Below are 27,935 nucleotides of genomic sequence, written 5' to 3'. Positions count from 1 at the left end.
TAATCAGTATTAAATATTTCTAAATTTGCAATTAATGGGAAGTGTGAAAAAATGGCCAAGCCAGTCAGTTTTCATACATGTGTAAAGTCCAGCAAGGTTTTAGAAGATGATTGTGTAAGCCAAACAATGGACCCCAGTTAAAGTATTTAAATTAATAGTTAACATGCATTCTCTGTAAGCACCAAAAAAATTACTATAGGGCTTGGAAACGACATCTCTCCGATTTTGATGAAATTTGCACCACAGGTGCATCTTGGCACAAAACTAGCAAATATGGTGTTAGAAGTTTCACACGTGCACCCGGTTGCCATGGAGACGGATCCATTGAATTTGGCCATGTTTGGCCCTTTTTGACCAAATGAAAACATGAAAATTGAGGAAATGTAAATGAATTTTTATCTTTATGTAGTAAACTCAAACATAAATCATTGTATCATAAGAAAACATCAACTTTTAAGGTATACAGGGCATATAATCGGTTATTCCAGAATTATTCCCACTCTAAGAAAAAGGTCCTGTAAAATGACCTAGTTTCTGAAAATGTGTAAAATGGGAAATTTGGTATTTTTTGAGAACTTTAAGGTTAAATAAAAAAAATTGTCTATGGAAAATTTTCAAATCTTATGTGTGTTTTCATACTTCAGAATTAAGAGTGTCACCTCATGAAAAAATTGGAGTGGGATCTCAATACTATTTTTAGTAACATGTATCTATAAATAGACATATTTCAGAAAAATCTAAAAAATCAATTTTGGGCAGAGTTTAAGATGCCATTGTTAGGTATTTAAGAAATATACTGTAAAAGTCAATATGTTAATGACAGAAACTGGACACCAATAACTACTATGCATATTATTTGAAGGGAGTTCCGTTTTCTATTTATAGCTTCAAATGCCGTAAAATAGACATGTCTCATAATATGTGTAAAAATGACTATTTTCTATCATTTAGAAGCTCCACTAAAACATAAGTGATAAACATACTGCTCTCACCAATATTTCATCAATTAGAAGAAGGGATAATACAATAACTCACACATTATTGAGGATAGGCTCTCATTTCTATAAATAGTACAAATGTCTAAAAATAGACACATGGGAAATTAATGACGAAATGTAGATTTTTGCACTATTTCTCACATTAGAGATGAACAATTTGCATACTCACTGTCATTAACTGTAACTGACATAATGTGACTGACAAGTACAGGAGAGCATTAACTGAAATGCAGAATAATAAGCGGAGGTTTCCATTTCTATTTATAGTAACAATTGTTTTAAAATAGACATTCTACAAATTATCAAGAAAATGTAGAATTTTGCACTATTTTCTCACATTAGGGATGGACAATTTGCAGACAAACTGCTATTAACTGTTAATAACATAAGGGGAACAACAAGTACAAGAAAGCATTAACTGAAATGCAGAATAATAAGCGGAGGTTTCCATTTCTATTTATAGTAACAAACGTTTTATAACTATTGAAAAAATGTAGAATTTTGCACTGTTTCTCACATTAGGGATGGACAATTTGCAGACTAACTGCTATTTACTGTTATTGACATCAGGTGACCGACAAGTACAAGAGAGCATTAACTGAAATGCAGAATAATCAGTGGAGGTTTCAATTTCTATTTATAGCAACACATGTGTAAAAATAGACAAATTGCAAAAAATCAAGGGAATATAGATTTTCGCACACTAGGAATGGACATTTTGCCGATTAACTTTTATTAACTGTTATTGACAAAAGGTGAATGACAAGAACAGGAAAGCATTTACTGAAATGCACAATAATCAGCGGAGGTTTCGATTTCTATTTATAGCAACATACGTGTATGTCTAAAAATAGACATATTGGAAATAATCAAGGAAATATAGATTTTTGCCCTATTTCTAACATAAGGAATGCTCAATTTGCAGACTAACTATTATTAATGTAATGACTGACAAGAACAAGAGAGCATTAGCTGAAATGCAAAATAATCTGCGGAGATTATTTCCATTTCTATTTATAACACCAAATACTTAAAAATACATATGTCTCAGCATATGAGAAAAAATGAAATTTTCCCCCAATTACAACCTTCACAAAAATATTTAAAATAACATTGCTCTCTAAAATATGCCATCTTCAAGTACATGTGGTCATACAACACTTCACACATTAATGAGCATGGGGTCTCCATTTTTTATTAGACCTGAGTCACTCAGGTGACCTTTTGCTATCCGTTCTCGTCCGTCGGCGTGCGTCGTGCGTTAACATTTGAACATTTTTAGCTTCTTCTCTGAAATCGCTTAACCAATTTCAACCAAATTTGGCATATAGCATCTATCGGTGAAGGGGAACAAAAATTGTGAAATTCATGGTCCCTGCCCCCCTGGGGCCTGAGGGGTGGGGCTAAAACCACCAAAAATAATGCAATCTTTAAAAATCTTCTTCTTTACTCCTGGACATCAAGCAGTCAAACTGTTGGCATCATTGTAATAAGCATTGAGCCCTCTACCAAAATTGTGAAATTCATGGCCCCAGGGTCAGGGGTTCTGGCCCCAGGGTGGGGCTATATAGATCATATAGTGAAAGTGCCTTATTTCTTTGAAAATCTTCTTCTCTGCTCCTGGGTATTAAATAAGGTAACTAAGTACATAGTTTTGATGAGCAAGAGTGCCTCTTCCAAAATTGTGAAATTCATGGCCCCAGGGTCAGGGGTTCTGGTGTTAGGGTGGGGCTCTATTGATTATATAGTGAAAATGCATTGATTCTTTGAAAATCTTCTTCTCTGCTCCTGGGTATTAAATAAGGTAACTAAGTACATAGTTTTGATGAGCAAGAGTGCCTCTTCCAAAATTGTGAAATTCATGGCCCCAGGGTCAGGGGTTCTGGTGTTAGGGTGGGGCTCTATTGATTATATAGTGAAAATGCATTGATTCTTTGAAAATCTTCTTCTCTGCTACTGGAGATTATGTAAACAAACTAAGTACATAGTTATGATGAGCAAGAGTGCTTCTTCCAAAATTGTGAAATTCATGGCCCCAGGGTCAGGGGTTCTGGTGTTAGGGCGGGGCTCTATCGACTATATAGTGAAAATGCATTAATTCTTTGAAAATCTTCTCCTCTGCTCCTGGGCATTAAGGTGAGAAACTAAGTACATAGTTATGATGAGGAGGTGGGTCCCTTCCAGAATTGTGAAAGCCATGGCCCCTGGGTCAGGCGTTCTGGTGTTAGGGCAGGGCTCTATTGATTATATAGTGAAAATGCATTAATTCTTTGAAAATCTTCTTCTCTGCTCCTGGGTATTAAATAAAGTAACTAAGTACATAGTTATGATGAGCAAGAGTGCCTCAACCAAAATTGTGAATTTCATGGCCCCAGGGTCAGGGGTTCTGGTGTTAGGGTGGGGCTCTATTGATTATATAGTGAAAATGCATTGATTCTTTGAAAATCTTCTTCTCTGCTACTGGAGATTATGTAAACAAACTAAGTGCATGGTTATGATGCATAAGGATGCCTTTTTAAAAATTGTGAATTTCATGGCCCCAGGGTCAGGGGGTCCGGTGTTAGGGTGGGGCTCTATTGATTATATAGTGAAAATGCATTGATTCTATGAAAATCTTCTTCTTTGCTACTGGAGATTATTTAAACAAACTAAGTGCATGATTATGATAGGCAAGGATGCCTCTTCCAAAATTTTTAAATACATGGCCTCAGTTTTTGGGGTTCTTGAGGAGGGGGGGGGGAGGGGGGCTCTATTGATTATATAGTGAAAATGCATTAATTCTATTAATTAATCATTAACTAATCCTGTCTGCTCCTTAGTGTTGAGCTAATAAATAAATTGCTTAGCTATGATGAAGATGGGAGCTTCGAACAGAATTTTTAAATCTTGTGGTCCTAGGGTCAGGGGCTCTGGCATAACGAGGAAGGGGGGGGGGGCTTTTGATAATATAGTGGAAAAGTGTTAATTCTTTGAAGTCCATAGTTATGATGATGAGGGTAACTCTTCCAAATTTGTAAATTTCTTGACCTTTGGTCTTGGGTTCTGGTGTTAGGGTAAGGCTTTGTTGAATCTGTATTGAAAATGCATTGTACCTGTGAAATTCTTCTCTGCTTCTGGGCATATCGAAAGCAAACTGAGTAAAAGTTTAAATGATATAAGTAAGCGTATTTCTACCAGATTTTTGAACATCTGGACAATTTGTCTAAGCATTCTGGTCCTGGACAGGCTCTATTAATTTGTATTCTACTGAGAGAAGTTATTCCCCTTTTCCATTCACCTTTGATAATTAATCACTGTAAATAATGTATTTGAAAGATTAATAGAATAAGATAATTATGCAAGAATGTTTATCGTATAATTCAAAAAGTACTTTCTTAGTTTTAATAATCAGGCAGACCTGTAAGAAATAGATAAATAAAAATGAGACAAAAATAACTTATCTTATTAAAAGTTCTTCAAAGACCATAAGAGAGGTCAATGCTAGAGGTCTTAACACGGGTTTAAAAATAGTACAGAAGCACTAATAGTTTGTTAATAGTCTGCTTGGTGATAATATTAAGTGGGGGACAGATTAGAACTTAAGTGAATACTAGACTAATTATTTTGTTGATCCTGATCTTCCTACTTCTCTTGCTTTAGAGCAACAAAGCTTCATCTGTCAGTGTATTTAACTTCTAAATTGTTGTATTATACTCAGGTGACCGTTAAGGATCTTGGGCCTCTTGTTACAGTAACAATAAACTAAAAATATATGTAATGTATATATAGGTACTCCCATGGTTTGTGCTTGAATATGATTTTTATCCAACCAGTTGTGTGGTTTTTTTACTCCCGAGCCTTGGCGAGGGGATAAAAAACTCACAACGAGTTGGATAAAAATCATATCCAACCACAAATCATGGAAGATTCTTTTTATCCTATGTTTTATACATCACAATCAATGTTTTACACTGTTTTTATATAGGAATCTACTTCATTTTACTTCTCCACTCTCACACTAAAACCCATTGTGACATCATATCTGTGGGATATCAAAAAAAAAAAAATATATCCAATGAGTGATATCCACGGGATAAAGGGGTAAACATGTGAAAGATCACCTATTTTTCGTGGGGTAATTTTTTCGTGGTTTGAAGAAAAAATTAGTTGGTAAAGGGGATTTTCTTTGTGAATGAAGAAAAGCTTTTATATTGTTTAAAAGTTGTTATATATTTGAATTTTACATTTCGTGGAGGACATATATTTGTGGGTCTCTCTATGCCATAAAACACCCACAAAATTTAATGATTTTACAGTATCTCAAATAATTTAGAAAATGTAGGTTCTTGCACTATTTCAAACGTAAGAAGTGGAAAATTAGCAGATTTTCTGTCATAATCATATTGTGACTTACAAGAACTAGTCAATATTAATTGAAATGCAGAATTACCAGTACTAGTAGAGGTTTCCATTTCTATTTATAGCAATAAACATCAACAAAAACATACCCCTCAGCATATAAGGAACCAGAAGTCTCTGACGAGACTGTAGCTCTACTGGTATTTATTTAACAAAGGAAGAGAAAAGTAGCTAGGCAGTAGCACTTGGACTTGTAATGACAGTAAATAAAAAAAATATCCTTATTTAGCCTCTTTTTGTGTCAAAATTGCAGTTGGTCAAAAACTGTAATAGGAGTAGCCTTTGAAAAAATTGACCAAAATTTCCTTTTTTTTTGGTTACCATGACAACACTGTTATCTAAAACTAAAATCTGATGTACAGGATTATGTGTCTTAGTGCAGTCTTCTTGGAATCAGACCAAAGCTGTAGAAGAAGCTTCCTGATAGAATTTGACAGGAATTTTTAATTTTAGTCACCATAGCAATGCCATTCATCAAAACCAAAAACTGATAAGCAGAGTGATGTATCTCAGTGTAGTCTACTTGTATATAATTTAATTTTGGTTTTTACTCGTCATTTGATTGGATAAAAAACTAGTTTATACCATATAACCTGTGTTGCCTAGGTCACACTGACTTAAGTCAAAAACGTATCGAACCGCTTGATGTTACATTTTAATTATGTACAATTTGAAGGAGAAATTGTTATTTTTTCACACTTAGTGCCCACTGAAATATGGCTGAAATAATGTCGCCTTGGCATTAAACAGTAGTCAATCAATCAATTACACTTGGTGATGGAAAATTACATAATAAGGAATGAATTTAATAGCTACCTAGTTTTAAAAGTAAGTCCCAATAAAGCTAAAAATGACAATTTTACATCAATTAGAAAATTCGTAGAAATTTTTTTTTACAGTTCTACCAATCTCCACTATATTTCACACATTATTGAGAATGGGTTCTCCATTCTTTTTATAGAAACATGTCTAAAATAGACATATTGTGATATTTTGAAAGATGAACATGCTCAGTATTTTAGACATTATCTGACAAAGTTTGATGATGCTAACCCAATTAGTACCCGAAATATTTAATTAGAGTGATATAAATTGAAAAGTAGGTCATGGTGACCTACTTTTCAGTTGACGTTTTTCGAGGACCCAAGATGCATCAACTTACAAAGTTTTATGATCATAGGCCTTAAAATGTCCAAATTATGCCTCTAAAACGCTTTGAAATCGAATGCCTGCAAAGTTCAAAAAGTAGGTCACTGTGACCTCCTTTTTAATAAATATGTTTTATGGCCCCAAGATGCATCATCTTGCAAAATTTAATGATTCTAAACCTCTCAGTATTCTAATTAATGACCTTAATTGTTTTGAAAGAGATTAGCCATAAAATTCAAAAAGTAGGTCAAGGTGACCTACTTTTTAGTCAACATACTCCGAGGACCCAAGATACATCAACTGACAAAGTTTGATGATCATAGGCCTTAAATTGTTTAAAATATGCCTCTAAATCATTTTGAAAAAGAATGGCCGCAAAATTTAAAAAGTAGGTCATCGTGACCTACTTTTGAGTCAACATGATATGAGGTCCTCAGATGCATCAATTGACAAGATTTGATGATCCACGTCCGTATAGTAAGCAAAATATCAACATTTTAATATAATGTAATTTTTGGTCAACTTTGAAGTGACCTTGAGACCATGCCCTTTGCCCCAGGGTGATTCCCCGTGCAAATTTTAATTAACTACATATTCTCATCCTTTTGTGTAAGTTTGGTAATAATCTGCCCAGTGGTTCTTGAGAAGAAGATTTTTTAGCAATCAGTACTTTTGTTTCTATTTTCCTAATTATCTCCCCTTGTTTAAGGGTCACAACCCTAGTTTTAGTAAAAATGGGAGCTGTTGGGCCAAGGATACCCTGTAACAAATTTGACAATAATTGGCAAAGAGGTTCTTGAGTTATGGCCCATATTCTATAAAGTTTACGCACACCGCACAAATGGCCATAGCATTAGCTCTTTGAGCCTTTGGCTCAGAAGAGCTAAAAATGGAAACCTCCACCGATTATTCTACTTTTCAGTTAATGCTGTGTTTTTCTTGTCGAATACATAACCTTTATAACAATAAGTCTGCAGATTTCCCATCCCTCATGTGAGAAATAGTGCAAAATTCTATATTTCCTCTATGATATGATTTTTAAAACATTTGTTACTATAAATAGAAATGGAAACCTCCACTGAATGTACTGTATTTCAGTTAATGCTGTCCTGCTCTTGTCAGTAGCCTTATGTCAACAACAGTAAATAACAGTTAGTCTGCAAATTGTCCATCCCTAATGTGAGAAACAGTGCAAAATTCTACATTTCTTTAATAATTTGCAGTATGTCTATTTTTAAACATTTGTTACTATAAATAGAAATGGAAACCTCCGCTTATTATTCTGCATTTCAGTTAATGCTTTCTTGTACTTGTTGTTCCCCTTATGTTATTAAAAGTTAATTCAATAGCAGTTTGTCTGCAAATTGTCCATCCCTAATGTGAGAAAATAGTGCAAAATTCTACATTTTCTTGATAATTTGCAGAATGTCTATTTTTAAACAATTGTTACTATAAATAGAAATGGAAACCTCCGCTTATTATTCTACATTTCAGTTAATGCTCTCCTGTACTTGTCAGTCACATTATGTCAGTTACAGTTAATGACAGTGAGTATGCAAATTGTTCATCTCTAATGTGAGAAATAGTGCAAAAATCTACATTTCGTCATTAATTTCCCATGTGTCTATTTTAGACATTTGTACTATTTATAGAAATGAGAGCCTATCCTCAATAATGTGTGAGTTATTGTATTATCCCTTCTTCTAATTGATGAAATATTGGTGAGAGCAGTATGTTTATCACTTATGTTTTAGTGGAGCTTCTAAATGATAGAAAATAGTCATTTTTACACATATTATGAGACATGTCTATTTTACGGCATTTGAAGCTATAAATAGAAAACGGAACTCCCTTCAAATAATATGCATAGTAGTTATTGGTGTCCAGTTTCTGTCATTAACATATTGACTTTTACAGTATATTTCTTAAATACCTAACAATGGCATCTTAAACTCTGCCCAAAATTGATTTTTTAGATTTTTCTGAAATATGTCTATTTATAGATACATGTTACTAAAAATAGTATTGAGATCCCACTCCAATTTTTTCATGAGGTGACACTCTTAATTCTGAAGTATGAAAACACACATAAGATTTGAAAATTTTCCATAGACAATTTTTTTTATTTAACCTTAAAGTTCTCAAAAAATACCAAATTTCCCATTTTACACATTTTCAGAAACTAGGTCATTTTACAGGACCTTTTTCTTAGAGTGGGAATAATTCTGGAATAACCGATTATATGCCCTGTATACCTTAAAAGTTGATGTTTTCTTATGATACAATGATTTATGTTTGAGTTTACTACAGAAAGATAAAAATGCATTTACATTTCCTCAATTTTCATGTTTTTATTTGGTCAAAAAGGGCCAAACATGGCCAAATTCAATGGATCCGTCTCCATGGCAACCGGGTGCACGTGTGAAACTTCTAACACCATATTTACTAGTTTTGTGCCAAGCTGCACCTGTGGTGCAAATTTCATCAAAATCGGAGAGATGTCGTTTCCAAGATTTTTTGGTGCTTACAGAGAATGCATGTTAAGCATTAGAAAATGAAGACTGGTACATTATTTAGAGGTTCATTTTGAGATTTATAAATTTATCTTTTTGATCGAAGACGATCTTACCATGGCGCTAATATTTTACTGTGGCTGAACTATGGGGCTGATTTTTTAACTGTGGCGCTAGGTAATTATTTAACTGTGGCGGGGCAGCCACGTTAAACGGCCCATGGAGAACCCTGATAAATATTTTTTATTGTTAATTAAAATCAATTAAAAAACAAATTTAAGTAAAACTTTTCACCATTTTTAACTTTTCCAAGAATCTATTTCAACGAGTGTCAATAGAAGTGTATGTGAGGTACAAATGAAAATTTTGGACAGAAATTAAGTGATACAAGTCACAGATATGACCAGTGGATCTGTCAAGTACTTTAAGAGAATTACATCATAGTCAAAGTCAAGGCCACTTGATATGGAAATGACATTTTCAATAAATATAAAAACATGTAAAATATTTCTTGGCCCTGTCTTGAACATGTCCTGTAGGAGGTATTAAGCCCATTAGAATAGCTCTAGTTACTATAATTTGTTTCTTCTTTTCAATATTCATTAATTTAGATATAAGAAAATTTAAAAAAAAAACTGTTGGTGCTTTTATTTATATCCTGCAGCTAAGTATCTGAGGTGGAAATTATCTTCCTTGAGGAGAAAATGACATGCAGTGTCAAGAGTTGTCTCTCTTTGTCTTACGACACTGAGAGGTTCACAGCACATAATAATCTACAATATTTACATTACCTGTGGCATTTAAAAGCTATTCTTTAATACATGTACCAAAAAAGGCATACATGTATTTGTACTGCATTATTGAATGCTAGTACGTGTGAAGAACTTTGGTTCCATTTATGGAATACCATTAATTCCCAATGCCATTTTGAAATTTTAAAGTCATTGATTTTTTCTTTGCTTTCCTTAGTAAGTTTCCTTTGTAGCTTGATGAATGAATGACTTTTGTAAACAGATATGGTCATGGGGAGTAAATATCTATCTACCCTGCTGACTGTTTACAGATGTTTTACGATGTATTTACATTCTAATGTTGACCGTCTTCCTCTGTTCCTGGTATATTGATGTTTTCTTATCTACGATCAGTTCTGGGTACCCAGAGGTCACTGTAAATCACTGACACAGAGACAGAATTATAGAATTTACCCCTCTGTGTGGTGGCAGGGTAGACCTTGACTTTACCTGAAGTAGAATAAAAGTTAGCACCGATCTGAGACATCCAGCTCTTCATCTCACAACAATCTCCATAAAACAATAAAATTTTCTATTTAAGAATGTAAAGGATTATTTTTACTTGTTGTCCTTGTCCTGTCAGCTACTGGAAATCAGACCAAGGTTCAAACAAAAGCAAGTATACTCTTATGTCTGGTTTTTTTTTCATAGTATGGGGTTATAATTATATGTATGTAAAAAAGCAGCAATGTCCCAATATCTGTTGGTATATTAAGTATAAATTACATACAGCCCAGATCAGAAATTCTACCTGTTAACTAATATAAACTGTGATGTGAAAAAATTGAAAATTTTGCATTGTAAGAGATGACTTACTAACAAGTTCATAACTTTTATCTGATAATTTAGACTTTCTTCAGAAACATTTTATTTCTAATTACCATGTTCATGTATATTATAACCTACTATGGCATAGATTAAGATAAATGATTATATGTAAAAAAAAAAAAAAAAAAAAAAAAAAAAAAAAAATTAATTAAAACTATAATAATATTTTATTAGATAAATGTTCTAACTTTGTTATTGAGAAAACATTAATGTCAATATCCCTAAGTTCCATTATTAGCTCACCTGAGCCTTCAGCTCAAGTGAGCTTCTCTGATCAATCTGTCATTTTTCAGAACAGCAAAGACATATTAGTATTATTGATAATGAAACATTCCCATGATGTGAGGACTCAGGTTTGGTTATATCATGATCCATTGGGACTAGGATGGGACAACAATATAGGTCAACATTTAATGTATGAATAAAGAGGATAAAATCTTCTTTTGAAGAACAACAATGCCAAGCTGACTCAGATGAGCATTGTTGCCTATGAGCATTTTAGATTGACCTTGTAAACATTCTATTAAGTATAATACTGTCTATGCATTTTGTACTCAGCATATCTATTTTAGTCAAGATGGCAAAAAACATGTGATTTTAGGTTATATTTAAGTAATTTGTTAATTATGTAATTTTTAAAGACCCCGAGTCATTCAGGTGACCTTTTACTATTTATTTTTTCCATTGTCATTCGTCATTGAATATTTGCCATTAAATGCATCTGCTGTGAACTTTGAACATTTTCAGTTTCTTTTCTTGAACTGCTGAACCAATTTTCTCTTGAACTCTGAACCAATTTCAACAAATTTTGATTTATGGTATCTCTGAGTGAAGGGGAACAAAAGTTGTGAATTTAATGGCTCTGTCCCCCTGGGGTTGAGGTGTGGTGCTTAAATTATCAAAATTAATGCAATCTTCAAAAATCTACATCTTTACTCCTGGGCATTAAGTAGTCAATCTGAAAAATGATTATAATAAGCAAAGAGTTTTCTACCAAAATTGTGAAATACATGACCCCTGGGCTTAGGGTTCAGAATCTGGGGTAAATCTAATTTGGTCATGTGTTATAAATGTGGTATCTTAAAATCCTCATTTTTACTCATGGACATCTAGCAAGAAAATTGTTTCCATGATTATTTTAATGAATAATAAACTTTTACCAAAATTGTGAAATTCATACCCCCCTGGGTTCATGGTTCAGACCCTTGAATGGGGCTTAAATTGTCATATATTTTAAATTCATTATTTCTTTGAAAATTTCTATTCTTTTCTAAAGGGAATCTAGTAAGTAATCAGATTAAATGATTACAATTAGTGCACATCAATTTACCAAAATCCTAAAACCATAAATGTTAGCCTTCTGTGATGAAAACAGAGGGAGGTAGTATTGTGTGCCATATGTTTTTTGCTTCAATTTTGAGAAGTTGTAAATATGCCTTCTAATGACCACTGCAATAATTAAAATTAATATGAAATGTAATGAAATAGACAAAAACTCCATTTACATAAATAATGCAAAGAAAAGTTTTTTATGCTCATCACAATAGCTTGTAGTTCGTGGCTTCTTACCTTTTTTTTTGAGAGTGATCTTCATTGGTATACAGTGTAGCCTGAAAGCAATAATGTCATTGTTATTAATATACCCCCACTTGAAAAGTGTGGGGTATGTAATGACGGTGGTGTCCATCCTTCTATACAATTCCCTCCATATGTCCTCCTATACGTCTGTAACACTTGGGAGTACCCATATCTTATCTGCAGCTCCTCCTCTACAACAAAATAAAATTTTATAATTAGACTAGCTATCACAGAATCTCTATTACATAGTGCCATTGTGCAGCTTTTATTTATTTTATTTTTTGATCAAGCAGATATTTGGGGTTACCCATAGCAGAACATGGACACTGCCATTCTTTCACTAACATGGGGGGGGGGGGGGGTAGCCATCTCTTATCCACAACTCCTCCAATATCATTGAATAAAATTTAATCATACTTTCTCAGAATATTAATTACATAATGTCATTGTGCATCTTTTTTTGATTTTGATTGGCTGTAGCATGAATATGATAATGGTTTTAGAGTCCACACCAAACTAATGTCTTATATTTTTGTCACATGAGTCCAAACCAGCTCCAGACCGAAAATGCTCATAGCCTTAGAAACCAATGAATACTCAGGTGACCTTCAAGGCCCTTGGGCCTCTTGTTGATAACTTAGTTTACTTCAAATTCCAATAACACTATTGTACAGAACAGAGTAGATAATTGATATCCATTGTTTATTTCATGAAATCTGGGTATGCAAAATTGTAATTAAAAAAAAAAAAAAAAAAATTGAATTTCTTAAATAGGTTGAAGGCTTTGTGTTATGAATACTTTTGTGTGGGACAATCCCACATGTTAGGGGGAGTTAAAATGTTTGTTCTAGTGCTAGCTACTGCACCGGCTGATGTTGTATCCTGTACTCTCTTAATAATTGGCTGTGTTCATTTTTAGCAGAATCAATTATGATAGCATCCTTGCATTAGTGTATACTTGCTTATTATATACATTGTAGTTTTCATTCATGGAGTGTATACTTAACAGATATCGTATAGCATGCACTAGTGAATTAGTCCCCCCTCTCTGTTTTGTACTAGGTGCACTGGCCATTTAATGCCAAGAGATGGTTGTTGATAGATTTCTCTGTTGCTAGAACTTGCCAAGTTGAAGACAATTTGCACCTAGCAGTATTGTCATGAGAGTTGCCCTTTACACTTTGCTTGAGTTTTAGATAAACTCTGAAGGTTTTGTGATGCTCATTTTATACATCAAACAGCCTAAATGTATCCACATGGTCCAGTTCACTGAAGTCTGAGCAGCAACCTAGATTCTTCATTTCTGGACACAATTAAATCAGATGTACTGGTTATAGTAATTGACCATAAATGTCCAGAGTCTAGCCTATTAGTTTTGACCTGTCATGCTCTAGTTGATATTTAGGTTTAAGTTCACGTGAAGGGAGTGTGTCACAAGTCATGCTCTGGTTGGTCAGATCAGAATCTGAACAGTTTTATAACTGATACATGCAGGTGCCCCGTAAGGCTAAGATGCCTCTGATTTTATTAGGTTTGAACTCATGTTAAACATTCAATAAAACATTTGGGTTTCCTCTGCCATTTGTATCTTATCCTAGACAAATGACATAATATAAGCACTTTGTAAATCTGGTCTGCAATCTAAATTTGATTCTCAGGTCCCTTATTGGATTGTCTTCGGCATGTGCATGTCTTAAGAATGTGCAGGTTGTCAGTTGGAAATTTTTAATGAGATAGATATCATCGAAAAACAGATGTTTTAGATAGACTAATCAAATGAAATTTAGTGTATGAATCATTTGAAAGTACATTTGATATTAAAACAATGAGAAGTGACAGGGTTTCCTTTTATCAACCCCTACATAGTTGAGAAGTGACAGGGTTTCCTTTTATCAACCCCTACATTGTCAGTGACTATTTTAAACAAAAAACAACTCAATGTCACTTCTTTTATTAAAGATTTGTTCATGGAAATGGTTAGCATACTTTAGGAATATAAAGTGAATAATGTGGTTGCCCTAAAAATGTCACTTAAACATTTGGTTTGATACTATAAGCTTTCCAGTACAGATGTATACAGTATAATTATCTATGTAACATCTCTAGTACTTTAAATTTTGAAATTTATGTGTGTGGGTATTTATACAAAATACAATATTGGTAAAAAAGATTTCACTTAAATATTCCCTGTGTACCAATGTTTTTATTCATTTTTATTCGGTTTTAACAATCAATACATTATCCTGGTATTGTGGAAATGTAACCCCCACAACAGTGTACTTGTGTAGGTATATACAGTTCACATAATTAACAACACAGTCATGTAAATATCCATGTTTACAGTACGTAGACAAATACCCAAAATCTGTAAGAATCACACTTTGGTCAGGGGCGCAGATTCAGGATTCAAAGTTAGGGAGCACCAAATAATTAGGCAGGGGTTTGGGGGCTATTTTGCAGCCCCCAGTAGGTCCAAGGTGACAAGGTGGTCTGATGGGGACCCAGGGTATTAACTTCTGGATTCTAGAGATAATGAGGTCTTTTAAATATAGACTTATTATTTATCTTGAATGTGAAAATTTTAGCCCCCCCTCCCCTTTCCCCTTTAAATCCACCACAATTGGTCAATGTATGTTTAGCATTCTTTATTGAATAGCCTGTGGCAGGTTGTCACAAGACCAATTCTAAATATAGTGGTTTTACTGTCCTATTGCTTAATGTTTTATTCTATATTTAGCTTAGTGATAGGGATCTGACCCTGGTTTTGTACGGTTTACACCCAGTGTTAGTTAGATCAATGTCCTTAACGGTCACCACTTCACTATATAAAGGATCTGTTCATTGTCATCAGTCTCCTTTACATGCCTGACGGATGACTGATCTGAACTTAATCATGCCCCCAAATTATCGCCATGGTAATCTAAAGACAAGGCCAAATATTTGATGACTAGGGTTTTTTTTAACTCATGTCCATTTTTCAGTTTTTGTATCAGATTGTATACTTCTCCATCATAACTTGAATGAAAGCTGACAATAATTTCTATGTTATGCTTTTTTCTGCTTTTGTGTGTATCAGATTGCAGACTCTCAGTCATGTTTTTAATGAAGGCTGACAGTATTACAGAGTCTGACTAACTTGTGATTGTAAAAATGCTGTTTGTCCTTGATGCTTAATTGTAAGTGCTCAGTTATGTACAGCGAGCTTCTGTTACATTGTTGTTCAATCTGCACATTAAAGGAAAAATGAGACATGGCTTTAGTGAGAAACAAGCAAATTCAGAGCATTGTAATCACCCGCTTTTGGAGTCTTATTTATTGGGGTGCAATAATTTATGGCATATTGTAACTGTCTTGTTTTTCCTGGCTTGTCTGCCCATCATGCAAAACCAAAATGTTTTACATTGTGGGAATGTTAACAATATGCTCTGGTGCAAAAGTTAAGGCATTTGTGAATGTCTTGTCACAAGTAATGCACAAGAAATGTAATGAAAAAAGTTTTTGAAAAGTAGGACAATCTTCAAGGTCATAAGGTAAAAAATCATTATACATGTATATTGAAAACAGTCTTGTCACAGAAAATGCACATGTAAATATATAAAAGCCCTGTCTCTTCAGGTGCAAAAGATACAGCCAAAGTTAATTTGTCTTAAAAAAGAGTTCAAACTTCAAGGTCAAGGTCATGAGGTTAAAAATGATAGACAGACAGTACTCCTTGGAAAGTTTTGTCACAGGTGATGTACATGTGAAATATGAAAGCGTCATCTTCTCTCATTCAAAAACTATTACCAATGATAAAATTTTTGAAAAGTTGGTTTATTTAAATTATAGTTATAAGACATGATGTTATTTAGTCCGGAAAATTATACTGTATACAGCTTTTTGCTGATGGTTGTTATCGAGTTTTCACTTCATTTTGAATAATCAGTATCCTGTCCTTTTTAGCTTGCCTGAGCATTAGTGAGCTTCTCTGGTCAAAATTTTTCCTTTGTGTGTTGTCGTCGGCATAAATTTTTCACAATTCCATCTTATTCTCCAGAACCACTGGATCAATTTCAACCAAACTTGCCACAAAGCATCCGAAGGGAATTCAAGTTTGTTCACATGAAAGGTCAAGCCCTCTTTCAAGAATAATTAAGAATTACTGTAAATTTAAGGCGTCTTTTACCACTGGGCTTGACAAAAATGACACTTATGTGAAAGCTTCATTACATAGTGTAGAGTCAAATTTTTTTTTCAAATCATGACCCGTGGGTGTAGATTGGAGCGACAGCAAGGGTTCAAAGTTATACACAGGAATATGTAAGAAACATCTTTAAAAATCTTCTCATGACAAGCAGAACCATGATAATCATATTAATATAGAAGCATCCTCAGGTAGACAAGTGTAGATTCAAGTTTGTTCAAATCATGACCCCCAGGATTAGGGTGGGGCCACAACAGGGGAACAAAGTTATACATGTATATAGGAAGATGTAGGAAAAATCTTTTTCTTAAAGGGTTTTTATCACGTCTCAAAAGTTTTTGATACGACAAAGTTTACATGCTATTAAAATCATATAATTAAAAATCTTTGCTAGAAAATTAATATTTTTTATGTTTCAGCGATTTAAAGTTTGAATTTCTCAATATGCATATTTTGATTGCCGATGCTACGCGCCATTGCTCTGACGTCATAGGTGTCAATCCTGGTCAAGCGAAGTACTTATTGTGTATACAAAAGGGCTCATTTGTTGTGTCTATTAAACCTAGCTGTTAGAAAATAATTAAGAGATAATTGGATAATTGACAGCTAGTAAGGTATAATTTATGTCTTTAGGATGCACAAATTTGCACAAGAAGGGTTTTAGAAAGATTTTTTTCCACATTTCCTGGTCTTGGACGAGAGATGAAAGGGGGGCCTTTTTCTGCAAATGCGATGGCGTTTATCTGCATTCAGAACAATCGTTTATGCCCGATCGATCACGATTTTTTTCTGTCCTATAAACAGGTCGAGGAAACTATTTTCTGTGACATCAGAATAAATTTACATGCTAAATGAGGCACCCAATGTGACTGGCAAAGCGACCAATCAGCTAAATGAGTTGCATTATGGGTTACTACAAAAAATACTACATACATGTACGTTTCGAAAAGGTCAGTTTTTGAAATCGCTCTCAGAAAGACATGATGCATTTTTGCAAGCAATTTACACACTTAATAAATTATGTACATCATTATCTACTAGTTCCATGCTCACATTTACATACAAATGTTTTACAACGGTAAAATTTGGGTTTTCTCCACTCCATTGTATAAGTCCGTTTGTTGACAATAGCCTGGCAGTTTTTCCCGTGCTGTACTATCAGTCAGTATGAATTTCACGTGACTATTCCCTGGTCCATACAAATCGACTCTGGGGCGTACTCACGTATTGTCATTGTTTACTACGTATACAACTTCGATATATATATGCTACTCCATACATGTTCTATGATCAATGTACATGAGAATTAAAATACCGTACCGCAATAGACTTATGTTTTTTATAAATGCATTAACTTTTAATTTCTAGTAAACAAATAACAAAGTAACAACGAATAACACCAGTAGCATGGCAAATTTACGAAAACTGGGTTCTTATTTACTTGTGACGACTTTGTGAGCGGTATTTCAACGTACTATTTAACACGGAAAATTGACTTTGTTTGTTAATGTGAGCATGGAAAATCTTAATTAGTACCTATTCTTCGTGTTTTTCACAAAAACATTAAAAATAATTATTAGTTGACTTTCCCGCAGTTATTTGAAATCGCGTCCTAAATTTGGCTGACCCATGTGTTTGTAGTAAAATATAAACATGTAGTAGACCATCATGCTTTTCGGCTCATTCATTGAATTGGACGATTGCTCGCTGTAAGCACCTCTGTGCGCAATGACAACAATATCCATATATGGGAGATTCCTCAACCTGATAAAATATTTTAAGGAAAGATATCTTTAAAAAAAAAAAAAGTAAATGACAAACATGCATTTTTTTAAAAGTCGCACAGAATCTAGTAGGAATGTTGTGAACTTCATAATGGCTTACGGCGCCATTGAAGAGGTATCATTTCTAGTACATGATATTGACTGCTGGAACAGATAGAAGATATACAGCATTTATTTATATATAGGTAATTAAAATAATAATGAAGGAGAATTTAAAATCCCATATTTATAAATGTTTACGAAGTTTAGTAATTCGTTCTTTTTAGCCGAAGTCCCGAGTTGACAACTGCTTTGTCTTCAGTGACCTCTCCAATTGTCGGCATATTTTCTGTATATTTCTCTCTGCTAGACGTTCATACAAGATTGACCGTCCATAACCAAAGAAATATAGTCGATGTCAAAATTTCAACCGGCCATATTGTGTATTCTATTTATTTAGCATAAAAATCTATTCAAAATAATTTTTCTTACGATAAGCTTTACGAGTTCTATTGGCCATTGACACCTATGACATTTCAGTACCACGTGACCCCTATCTAATTAGTAGAGATTTTTACTTAGAGGACCCTGTATTACGGGCGTTTTATCGTCTAATTACGGCCATTTTCAACATTATTTCATAATTAAACAATAATTATATGTTTCAGGAATATAATAGTGTTTCATTTTTAAGAAATTTAGCTACGTGATAAAAACTCTTTAAGAACAGCAAAGCCATTATCAGTCATACTTATAAATTGGAAGCATTGCCATATAGTGTATATTCAAGTTTGTTCAGTTAATGACTGCCGGGGCTAGGATGGGGCCACAATGGGCAATCAAAGATTTACATAGGAATATATAGGAAAAAATCTTTAAAAATCTTCTCAAGAGCGGCAAAACCATGAGTGGTTTGAACATATTTTATTGTCTTTAAATTTTACAATTGGGATCGGTCAAAAGTTCTAAAAACTTTTTTAGAACATAAGAATTATATCAAACATATTTACACATATGGATCTCAGCTTAAAATGAACAAAACACAGAAAAACATAATAATCAGAGAATCAAACATTCAATAGGATAATTTCATTATATAATGCACAAGTTGAATAGAATTCACAAGAAGTAATTACTGCATCAACCAAAATGACCTGACTTTTTAATAAATGTTTGTACAAGGAAAAAAGGTATTCACTCATCAATTAATGATTCATCTTCCCAGAGTAGTGAGTATCAACAGTATGTTATTTCTCCATTTGCCAAAAAATATGTCAAAAATGATGTCATTTTGATATTGAAGCATCCTCAGTTAGTTTAGATTCAAGCTTGTTAATATAATGAGCCCCCGGGGGTAGGACGGGGCCACAACAAAAGATCAAATTTTTACATAAGAATATATAGGAAAAAATCTGTAAAAATCTTTTAAAGCCATAATGTCATGTAAATATATGGAAGCAACTACAGTTTGTGTAGATTCAAGTTTTTCTGTTCAAATCATGCACCCTCCCCTGCTTCTGCAGGGGGTGGGGGTGTAAGGGAACCACTTATAAACACTGAACTGATTTCAACTTTTTTTCTAGCCAAAGTCCTCAGGTGAGGGATGGGAACCATGAGTCTCTTGTTGTATATCTATACAGAAGTGTTAATTAAAGTCACATTGTGCAGAAACTGCTTGCAAGTAAAAAAAAAAAAGATACATTAATGGCTCAATTTTCCTTATGCAAAATGAAAATGAAAATCTGAGGTTTTCTTTTTTTAGCTCTTCTGAGCCAAAGGCTCAAAGAGCTAATGCTATGGCCATTTGTGCGGTGTGCGGTGTGCGTAAACTTTTTAGAATATGGGCCATAACTCAAGAACCCCTTGGCCAATTATTGTCAAATTTGTCACAGGGTATCCTTGGCCCAAGGGCTTCCTTTTATACTAAAACTGGGGTTGTGACCCTTTAACAAGGGGAGATAATTAGGAAAACAGAAACAAAAGTACTGGTTGCTAAAAAATCTTCTTCTCAAGAACCACTGGGCAGATTATCACCAAACTTACACAAAAGGATGAGGATATGTTGTAGATTAAAATTTGCATGGGGATTTACCCTGGGGCAAAGGGCGTGGTCTCAAGGTCACTTCAAAGTTGACCAAAAATTACATTTTATGAAAATGTTGATATTTTGCTTACTATAAGGACTAGGATCATCAAATCTTGTCAGTTGGTGCATCTAAGGACCTCATATCGTTGACTCAAAAGTAGGTCACGGTGACCTACTTTTTAAATTTTGCGGCCATTCTTATTCAAAATGATTTAGAGGCATATTTTGAACAATTTAAGGCATATGATCATCAAACTTCGTCAGTAGATGCATCTTGGGTCCTCAAAGTACGTCAACTAAAAAGTAGGTCACCTTGACCTACTTTTTGAATTTTATGGCTAATCTTTTTTAAAACAATTAAGGTCATTAATTCGAATACGGGGAGGCTTAGAATCATTAAATCTTGTAAGATGATGCATCTTGGGGCCATAAAACATATTTATTAAAAAGTAGGTCACAGTGACCTACTTTTTGAACTTTGCAGGCATTCGATTTCAAAGCATTTTAGAGGCATAATTTGGACATTTTAAGTCCTATGATCATAAAACTTTGTAAGTTGATGCATCTTGGTCCTCAGAAAAGGTCAACTGAAAAGTAGGTCACCATGACCTACTTTTCAATTTATATGACTATAATTAAATATTTCAGGTACTAATTGGCTTAGAATCATCAAACTTTGTCAGTTGATGCATCTTGGGTCTTGGGAGTAGGTCGACTAAAAAGTAGGTCACAGTGACCTACTTTTGAAAATTTATGGCATTAATTAAATATTTCGGGTACTAATTGGCTTAGAATCATCAAACTTTGTCAGTTGATGCATCTTGGGTCTTCTGACAGGTCGACTAAAAAGTAGGTCACCGTGACCTACTTTTGAAAATTTATGGCTTTAATTAAATATTTCGGGTACTAATTGGCTTAGAATCATCAAACTTTGTCAGTTGATGCGTCATGGGTCTTCGGAGTAGGTTGACTAAAAAGTAGGTCACTGTGACCTACTTTCGGAAAATTTATGGCTTTAATAAAATATTTCGGGTACTAATTGGCTTAGAATCATAAAACTTTGTCAGTTTATGCGTCATGGGTCCTCGGAGTACAGCAACTGAAAAGTAGGTCACGGTGACCTACTTTTGAAAATTTATGGCTGTAATTAAATATTTTGGGTACTTATTGGCTAGAATCATCAAACTTTGTCAGTCGATGTATCTTTGGTCCTCGGAGTACAGCAACTGAAAAGGAGGTCACGGTGACCTACTTTTGAAAAATTATGGCTTTAATTAAATATTACAGGTACTAATTGGCTTAGAATCATCAAACTTTGTCAGTTGATGCATCTTGGGTCCTTGGAGTAAAACAATTGAAAAGTAGGTCACTTTGACCTACTTATAAAATTCTATGGTTATAATTTTAAAAAATATTTTAGGTATTAATTGGCTTAGAATCATCAAATTTAGTTGATGGGTCCTCAGAGAATGACAAGTGATAAGTAGGTCACCATGACCAACTCTCAGGTACTAATTGGCTTAGAATCATCTTGGGTTCTCAGAGTGTGAATTGGAATTTCAAGGGTTTATCTAAATATACAGGATACTTCGAGGCTTCAAATAGAAGTGATAGGTTGTACAGTTTATCAGAAGAGCAATTCAAGACCCATGGGCCTCTTGTTTGATAAAAAATATAAGAAAATGATCAATTATAGTAAGTTTCTGGTAATTCATTATTGATAGAAGTTTGTTTTGAAAGACAGTTGAAGGAGAACCGTATCATTGAAAACAATGTCCAGATTGAACTGTACTTTCTTACGTAAGTCTGTTTGACATAATTGAGCAGCTGTATGATAATGTATTCAGGACATATGAATTGTCCCTCAACAGTGTCTGTATTTAGTAGCATTTATAACAGGAAATGTCTGTGAGAAAATTGTCTGGTCTCTGAAGTTTTCTCAGATTCAAATTTAAAAATATATATAGATATATCTTATATGATTGACAGATTGACTAAATATGTAAAAAAAAAAAAATGCTAAAGCTATATCTGATATGATTGATAGAGTGACTACATATATAGAATAAAGCAAAAAGTGGTCAATCTTCTTTTTAGGAACTTGTATGTTATTTGGGGAAAAGGTGACTGACATTTGTTTTTTTATGAATTAATTTATTAAATTTGAATTAATAATTATTGTTATCTATAGCCAGAAGCTTACAGAATGCAATGTATTGTATATCTATTAACATTTCTTATTTTCATCTTTTTCTTAAGAATAACTTGTCTGATTTCAAGCAGTCACAAGCATCCTCAAGGAAAGGGGACCCGGATTTGTTTAAATGTAGGATCATACCCTTTTTTCAGAAGGGGGAGGGGGGGTGTTATATATTGATAAATACTAAAAGGAGAGTGTGTTATGTTGAAATCTTCTTTGTCAATCTTGCTTGATAATATTCAAATTTATGCATAAAATATTATTTGAATTAAACAAATATTTTAATAAGAATCTTCTTTGAAACCACAGAGCCATAAAAGACAAAAATTATCAGTAGACAGTTCTTTAGTTTGCGGGTACAATAAGGGGTCAAAATTTTACCTAGGAATGGGTACTAAAATAAAATATTTGAAAAATAACAAGAATAGCTGAACCCAAAAATTTGGTGAAATTAATAAGCTAAAATACCAAAATGAATGTAGTGTAGCATCAATTTTCTTAAAATCATGGTGCCTTAATGCGAGGGTGATAAGGTCAAAATGGGGAGTATATATATGTGTGCTTCACACTCTTGAAAATATTAAAAAAATCCTGTCCCACTTGTGGAATAAATTCCATATCAAACTACAAAACATTGAATATCCTCTATATATGTGAATAAAATTCCTTAGTGGAAACTAAGAATTCAAAACATTGAATTTTCTGTTTATTACATTTTCTTTGATTTTCTCTTTGCCTCTGTCTTTTCTGAACACAGTGTTATAATAGGCTCTGACGTCATAGTTGAGGAGTTTAGATGTCATAGCTTAGCAAGATTGAAAACATTGTAACATGGATTTTAGCAACATGTTTGGGAAGAAAGTGGCAGTTAAGTTTTAGTCTCTTTCAGGACGGTTTAGTTACTATATCTCATGACTGGCCAGAAATTATTTTTTATTTTACTATATCTTTCACACTGTCAGAGAGAATATCACTTTGGTATCCTAGCTTTCACAGTGTGAGAGAGTATCACTTTTATTCAATAAATAAATCACAGTATTTCATTGTTGAAAATGTAATAAAATATTCTTTTTATCAGTGAAGGAAATGTGACTCGGGTGAGCATTCTGGCCTATGGGCCACCTTGTTATGTCATTTATGTGTAAATTTGTTCTGTTTGAAAATTCTAGGTTTTGGTGTGAACATATTTTATTGTTTTTAAATTTTATAATTGGCACTGGGCAAAAGTTCTAAAAACTTAATACTAAGCTCTTTTCCTACATGTTAATTATATCAAAACATATTTACATATTATATGGATCACAGTTTAAAATGAATAATCACAGAAAAATATTATCATCAGAGGATCAAATATCCTGTAGAATACATCCAGTATATATAACACACAAAGTGGATAGAATTTGCAGAAAGTAATTATTGCATCAACTAATTGACCTGACATTTTAATAAATGTTTGTACAATTGCAAAAAAGGTATTCATTCTCAACAAACTTAATATTTTATTGGAAATTCTTCTCTCAGTTGCTCTAAATATTAACAAACTTATTTGTTTAACACACTTAAAATTTTCACAGCTTCTGACATAGTGAAGCTTTTTGAGTAGATCCTTTTATTGGATAATTTTCAAAAAATTAATGAAAGAGACTAATTTGTTAAAAAAGATTAAATCTAATTCATCAAGATTGTGTGATTTTCACAGTTATATAAACCTGGGGTGCTTGCTGGGCTTGGGTTTCTATTCTTATCTACTGGTCATTATAGATGTTCACCTATGTTTAATGTCTTGTTTACGATTTACCTGAAGTCCTAGTCACTTGATTTAGCATGATCCATTGAAAGCAGCCACACAGAGGTAATCGTAAGATATAGATCAGCACACCTGGGAGAAATACCTAGTCTTCGGACATTTCTGAATCAGCTGATCTCTGAGCAGAGAGAACTGGAGTATATAATTGTGAATGCTTCACGGAGGAATATCTGCGTTAGATTATCAGGTGCATCATTCTGTAGTAGATGGAGCCAGCAATGAGTGAGGCTGACTGTTATATTCACCTCACAAGCAGCTGTCAGGGGAGATAACCTGGTCTCCTGCTCCTAGTTTTATTTCCATGGAGAACAATGATCAGTCAATGTCCTAGGATTGTTTTCATTCCTGATATTTCTGTTTTACATGACAATACTTTGTGATCAAAAATGAGTGAAACTTTGTCTGTGACTTTAGAAGACATTTCGGATCATTCCAAAAAGAGAGTGAAGCCCAAGAGACTTAGTTTTGTACAGAATAACTTGCTTGGCTTGATGAAGTCTGTTTTTCCACTACAGGTCTATAAAGTGGTAGTCAATTTTGGAGACTTTTCATGGTTCATCTTCAGAAGATACAATGAATTTCATAGCTTGTACGAAAAGGTGAGTGCAATTTCAATATGAAGATTTTTTTCTAAATCAAATTTTATCAATTGTTATTGAATGTTGTATATTTGCATGTTATTTACTCAAGTTTGTATTCTGATGAGATTTGACCTTCTGTAAATGTCATACATATATTGTAAACATGCATGTACTTGAAAATCAAGGTAGTGATTTTGCACAAATTTTCAAAAGTGCAATATTTAGTACCACTAATGCAAAATATCTTGCTTGAATTTTCAAGAACTGTAATTGTGCATATTTTAACATAGCTAACAGTACAATTTAGTTACCATATGTCAGGCCTCTAGCTTTCATAATATGGAATATATGTACTGTATAAATACCATGATAAAATGGTCTGTCATGCAGGCAGCTCATGAGGTAAGAGAAAATTCAGGCTTGACTGAACAAGACCCAGTAAAAGCAGCCTCTACATCATAAAATATGACAGGAATCAGAGGATAAAACATAAGCCTACATTTTGATTGGGTAGTATGATTGATGAGCTAAAGGCAGGAGGCAGCTGTATAAGATTCCTGGCTTTGTCTGACATTGTGTCTACAGAAGATAAATATATTCTTATTTATATCAGTTAGGATTTGTGCAGTGCATTAAGATTTAGTAGATTATAATAAATTACAAAAGTGTTGTAGGTGCAGATTCAGATGGGTGTACCCATGCCTCCCCTTGCACTTTACCCCCTACAACCCCCACCAAATACTGTCCTTGACCTGCTGGGGACCTTGGTGATACCAGTCCCCTTTCCATCTATTATAGCACCCCTCCAACACAAAATCCTGGATGTGTGTGTGTTATTGAATGAAGAACATGTTCCAGATTCAGACACCATTAGATATTGATATTCCAGTCTGGTACTCTGTAATTAAAAGGAATTAGTCAACAGATTTTTGTTAAGTGAATTTATACTTAATGAACTAGCTTTATTGTCATTTTTATTCAGTGCACGTGAGGAAAGTGTTGTCAATTGTCATCTCTCTAAAAAATGGCTGCTACAGGGTGTGATAAATTAGATATTAATGAAAAAAGAAATGAACAGAAAAATGTATTAACTTACACCCATACATTGAAAAAATCTTTAGTTAGCTTTAATTGAAGCCAATTTAAGCATGAATTTTGCAAGTATATATTAAAGTTCGAATTCGTTAGCAATGAATTTTGATGAAAAAGATAAATGTTAAGATAGCCATTCCATTATTTGGTACAGTACAGATCTGACAGCAGTATCTCATCTGAAGGATTCAATTCCAGACATGTCAGATAAGTCTACAGATTATACAAACTGATAACGCAGCTATGTTAAGGCTTCCCGAAGCTATAAATGTGCTCAAAACATAATATGTCATTCCGAGGTCGGTTTTGGTTTTAATTTATAAGTACTGAACTTTAGTACTTCCAATTTATATAGAAGGTTTCTTCGGCTATACATAAACATATTTGTTATGATATCACATGACTGTTGATCACGTGACGGTCATTTATAATTTTTGGAAGTGTTTCATATAAATCGCTTCGGCGCAGCTGATTAACACAATAATTATTAACATTTTGTTATATAGATAAACTCATCGTATCCTTGTGTATCAGAAATGTGCTTGGGGAAAGTTATAGTATTACTTGGGTACAAAATATTTCGTGAGAAATTCAACTTACCTACAAATTTGAGGGTATTTTCCACACAATATCGTAATCTATATTAAAACAAAATCAACACACATTTTTCCCAAGCAAGATTCAGTTAGAGAACAACTTCTTCTTACAGATTTCCAGAAAAATTCTCAGATTAATCCTCATTAATCACCTGCGCCAGACTCTTTTATACATGCAAAATAAATTCTACCTCCAACCACGGGTATAAAACATAGTACATTTCAAAAGTATATTTTTCATAAGCATTTTGAACATGCGGAATTTCAATCAAGGGTAGGTAAGCGGTGTGTGTTTAAAATAATCGGACAAATAAGACTTAAAAAACCTTTAACGACCCGTGGATTTTGCAATAGCTATCGAGCATTTTACATGTAGTTTGAAATAAAGTGTAAAGTTCATGACACTCTCCCCGTCATAACACCTCAAGTTTGCAGTGACTTGACGTCATTTTCCATTATGACGTCATATTTTGGTAGTTCAGAGCTGTGAAGGCACAGAGTGCAATGTGATATTTCTTCGGGAAGCCTTAACCTACCTGCGAAAGTCCTACAGGGCCCAGTGTGCTTATTTCAGTAATATTGACCTTGATCTTTGAACAATTGACCTCATAGTCTATAGGGGGTCTCTTTTAATTATAAAGTGAAAAAGAGGTCTTCATGTTGAAATAAACTTTTTTTTTTGTTAAAAAAAATTTTTAAAAAAATGATGTGTTCATGTAAAATAAAATATTTTGACCTTGACCTTTGAATGAAAATATCAAAATTCATAGTTGTCTTCCTTGTTCATCTTTTTATGAAAATGTTCTTTTTTGTTATGTATTCTAATGAAACCAATCTTCTTGAACTAAAATCCATGCTATTTTGTATCACAATGGTCATTTAAACAATTTAGAATTTTTAACTGCAACCATTGACCAAGTGATTCAGGTGATTGTTAAATTTAAAAGTTTTGTAATTCCACCTATTTACCGGGTAGTAATTATGAAATCTTTACTTTGTTCAAGTGACCCGGAAAGTGTAGGTTTCTATCCATGTATTAACTAAGTATGAAGTTTTTGGGATAAAAAAATTTGTAAGTTAATATGTGATGATTTTTTGATTTTGACCTTTGACCAGTGACCCCCAACCTCTAACCATCATCCACAGATGATACACCAAAAAAAAATTCCCTGTCTGGATTGAATAATATATATATTTTTATGTTTTGGTTTTAAATGATCCAATATAAAATTTCTAAAATATGAAGAAATTATAATCTTTCTTGGGTGTTCAAAATTTTACATCTTTGCCATCACCCTCATCAGTCTTTACAAATTTTATCACTTTTAATATCCAAGGACATTGTAAAAATCTGAATGAAAATTAAAATCTT

General features: G+C 33.4%; 1 protein-coding gene across 1 annotated transcript in view; it reads left to right on the top strand.

The window, feature by feature from the left end:
* The window catches only part of LOC133199617 (serine/threonine-protein kinase Sgk1-like), a 57,435-nt gene that overhangs the window by 6,856 nt on the left and 22,644 nt on the right, over positions 1-27,935 (top strand). Inside the window, exon 3 of the mRNA XM_061335463.1 lies at positions 24,810-24,893. Within this exon, the coding sequence (XP_061191447.1) occupies positions 24,810-24,893 (84 nt within the window). The remainder of the gene's footprint in view (positions 1-24,809; positions 24,894-27,935) is intronic.

The sequence above is a fragment of the Saccostrea echinata genome, unplaced genomic scaffold, assembly GCF_033153115.1.
Source record: "Saccostrea echinata isolate AGI-Se365-2 ecotype Australia unplaced genomic scaffold, CSIRO_AGI_Sech_v1 ptg000034l, whole genome shotgun sequence".
Classification (NCBI taxonomy): Eukaryota; Metazoa; Mollusca; class Bivalvia; order Ostreida; family Ostreidae; genus Saccostrea; species Saccostrea echinata.
The sequence above is the reverse complement of the archived record's forward strand: the minus strand, read 5'-3'. Positions and strand labels throughout refer to the sequence as shown.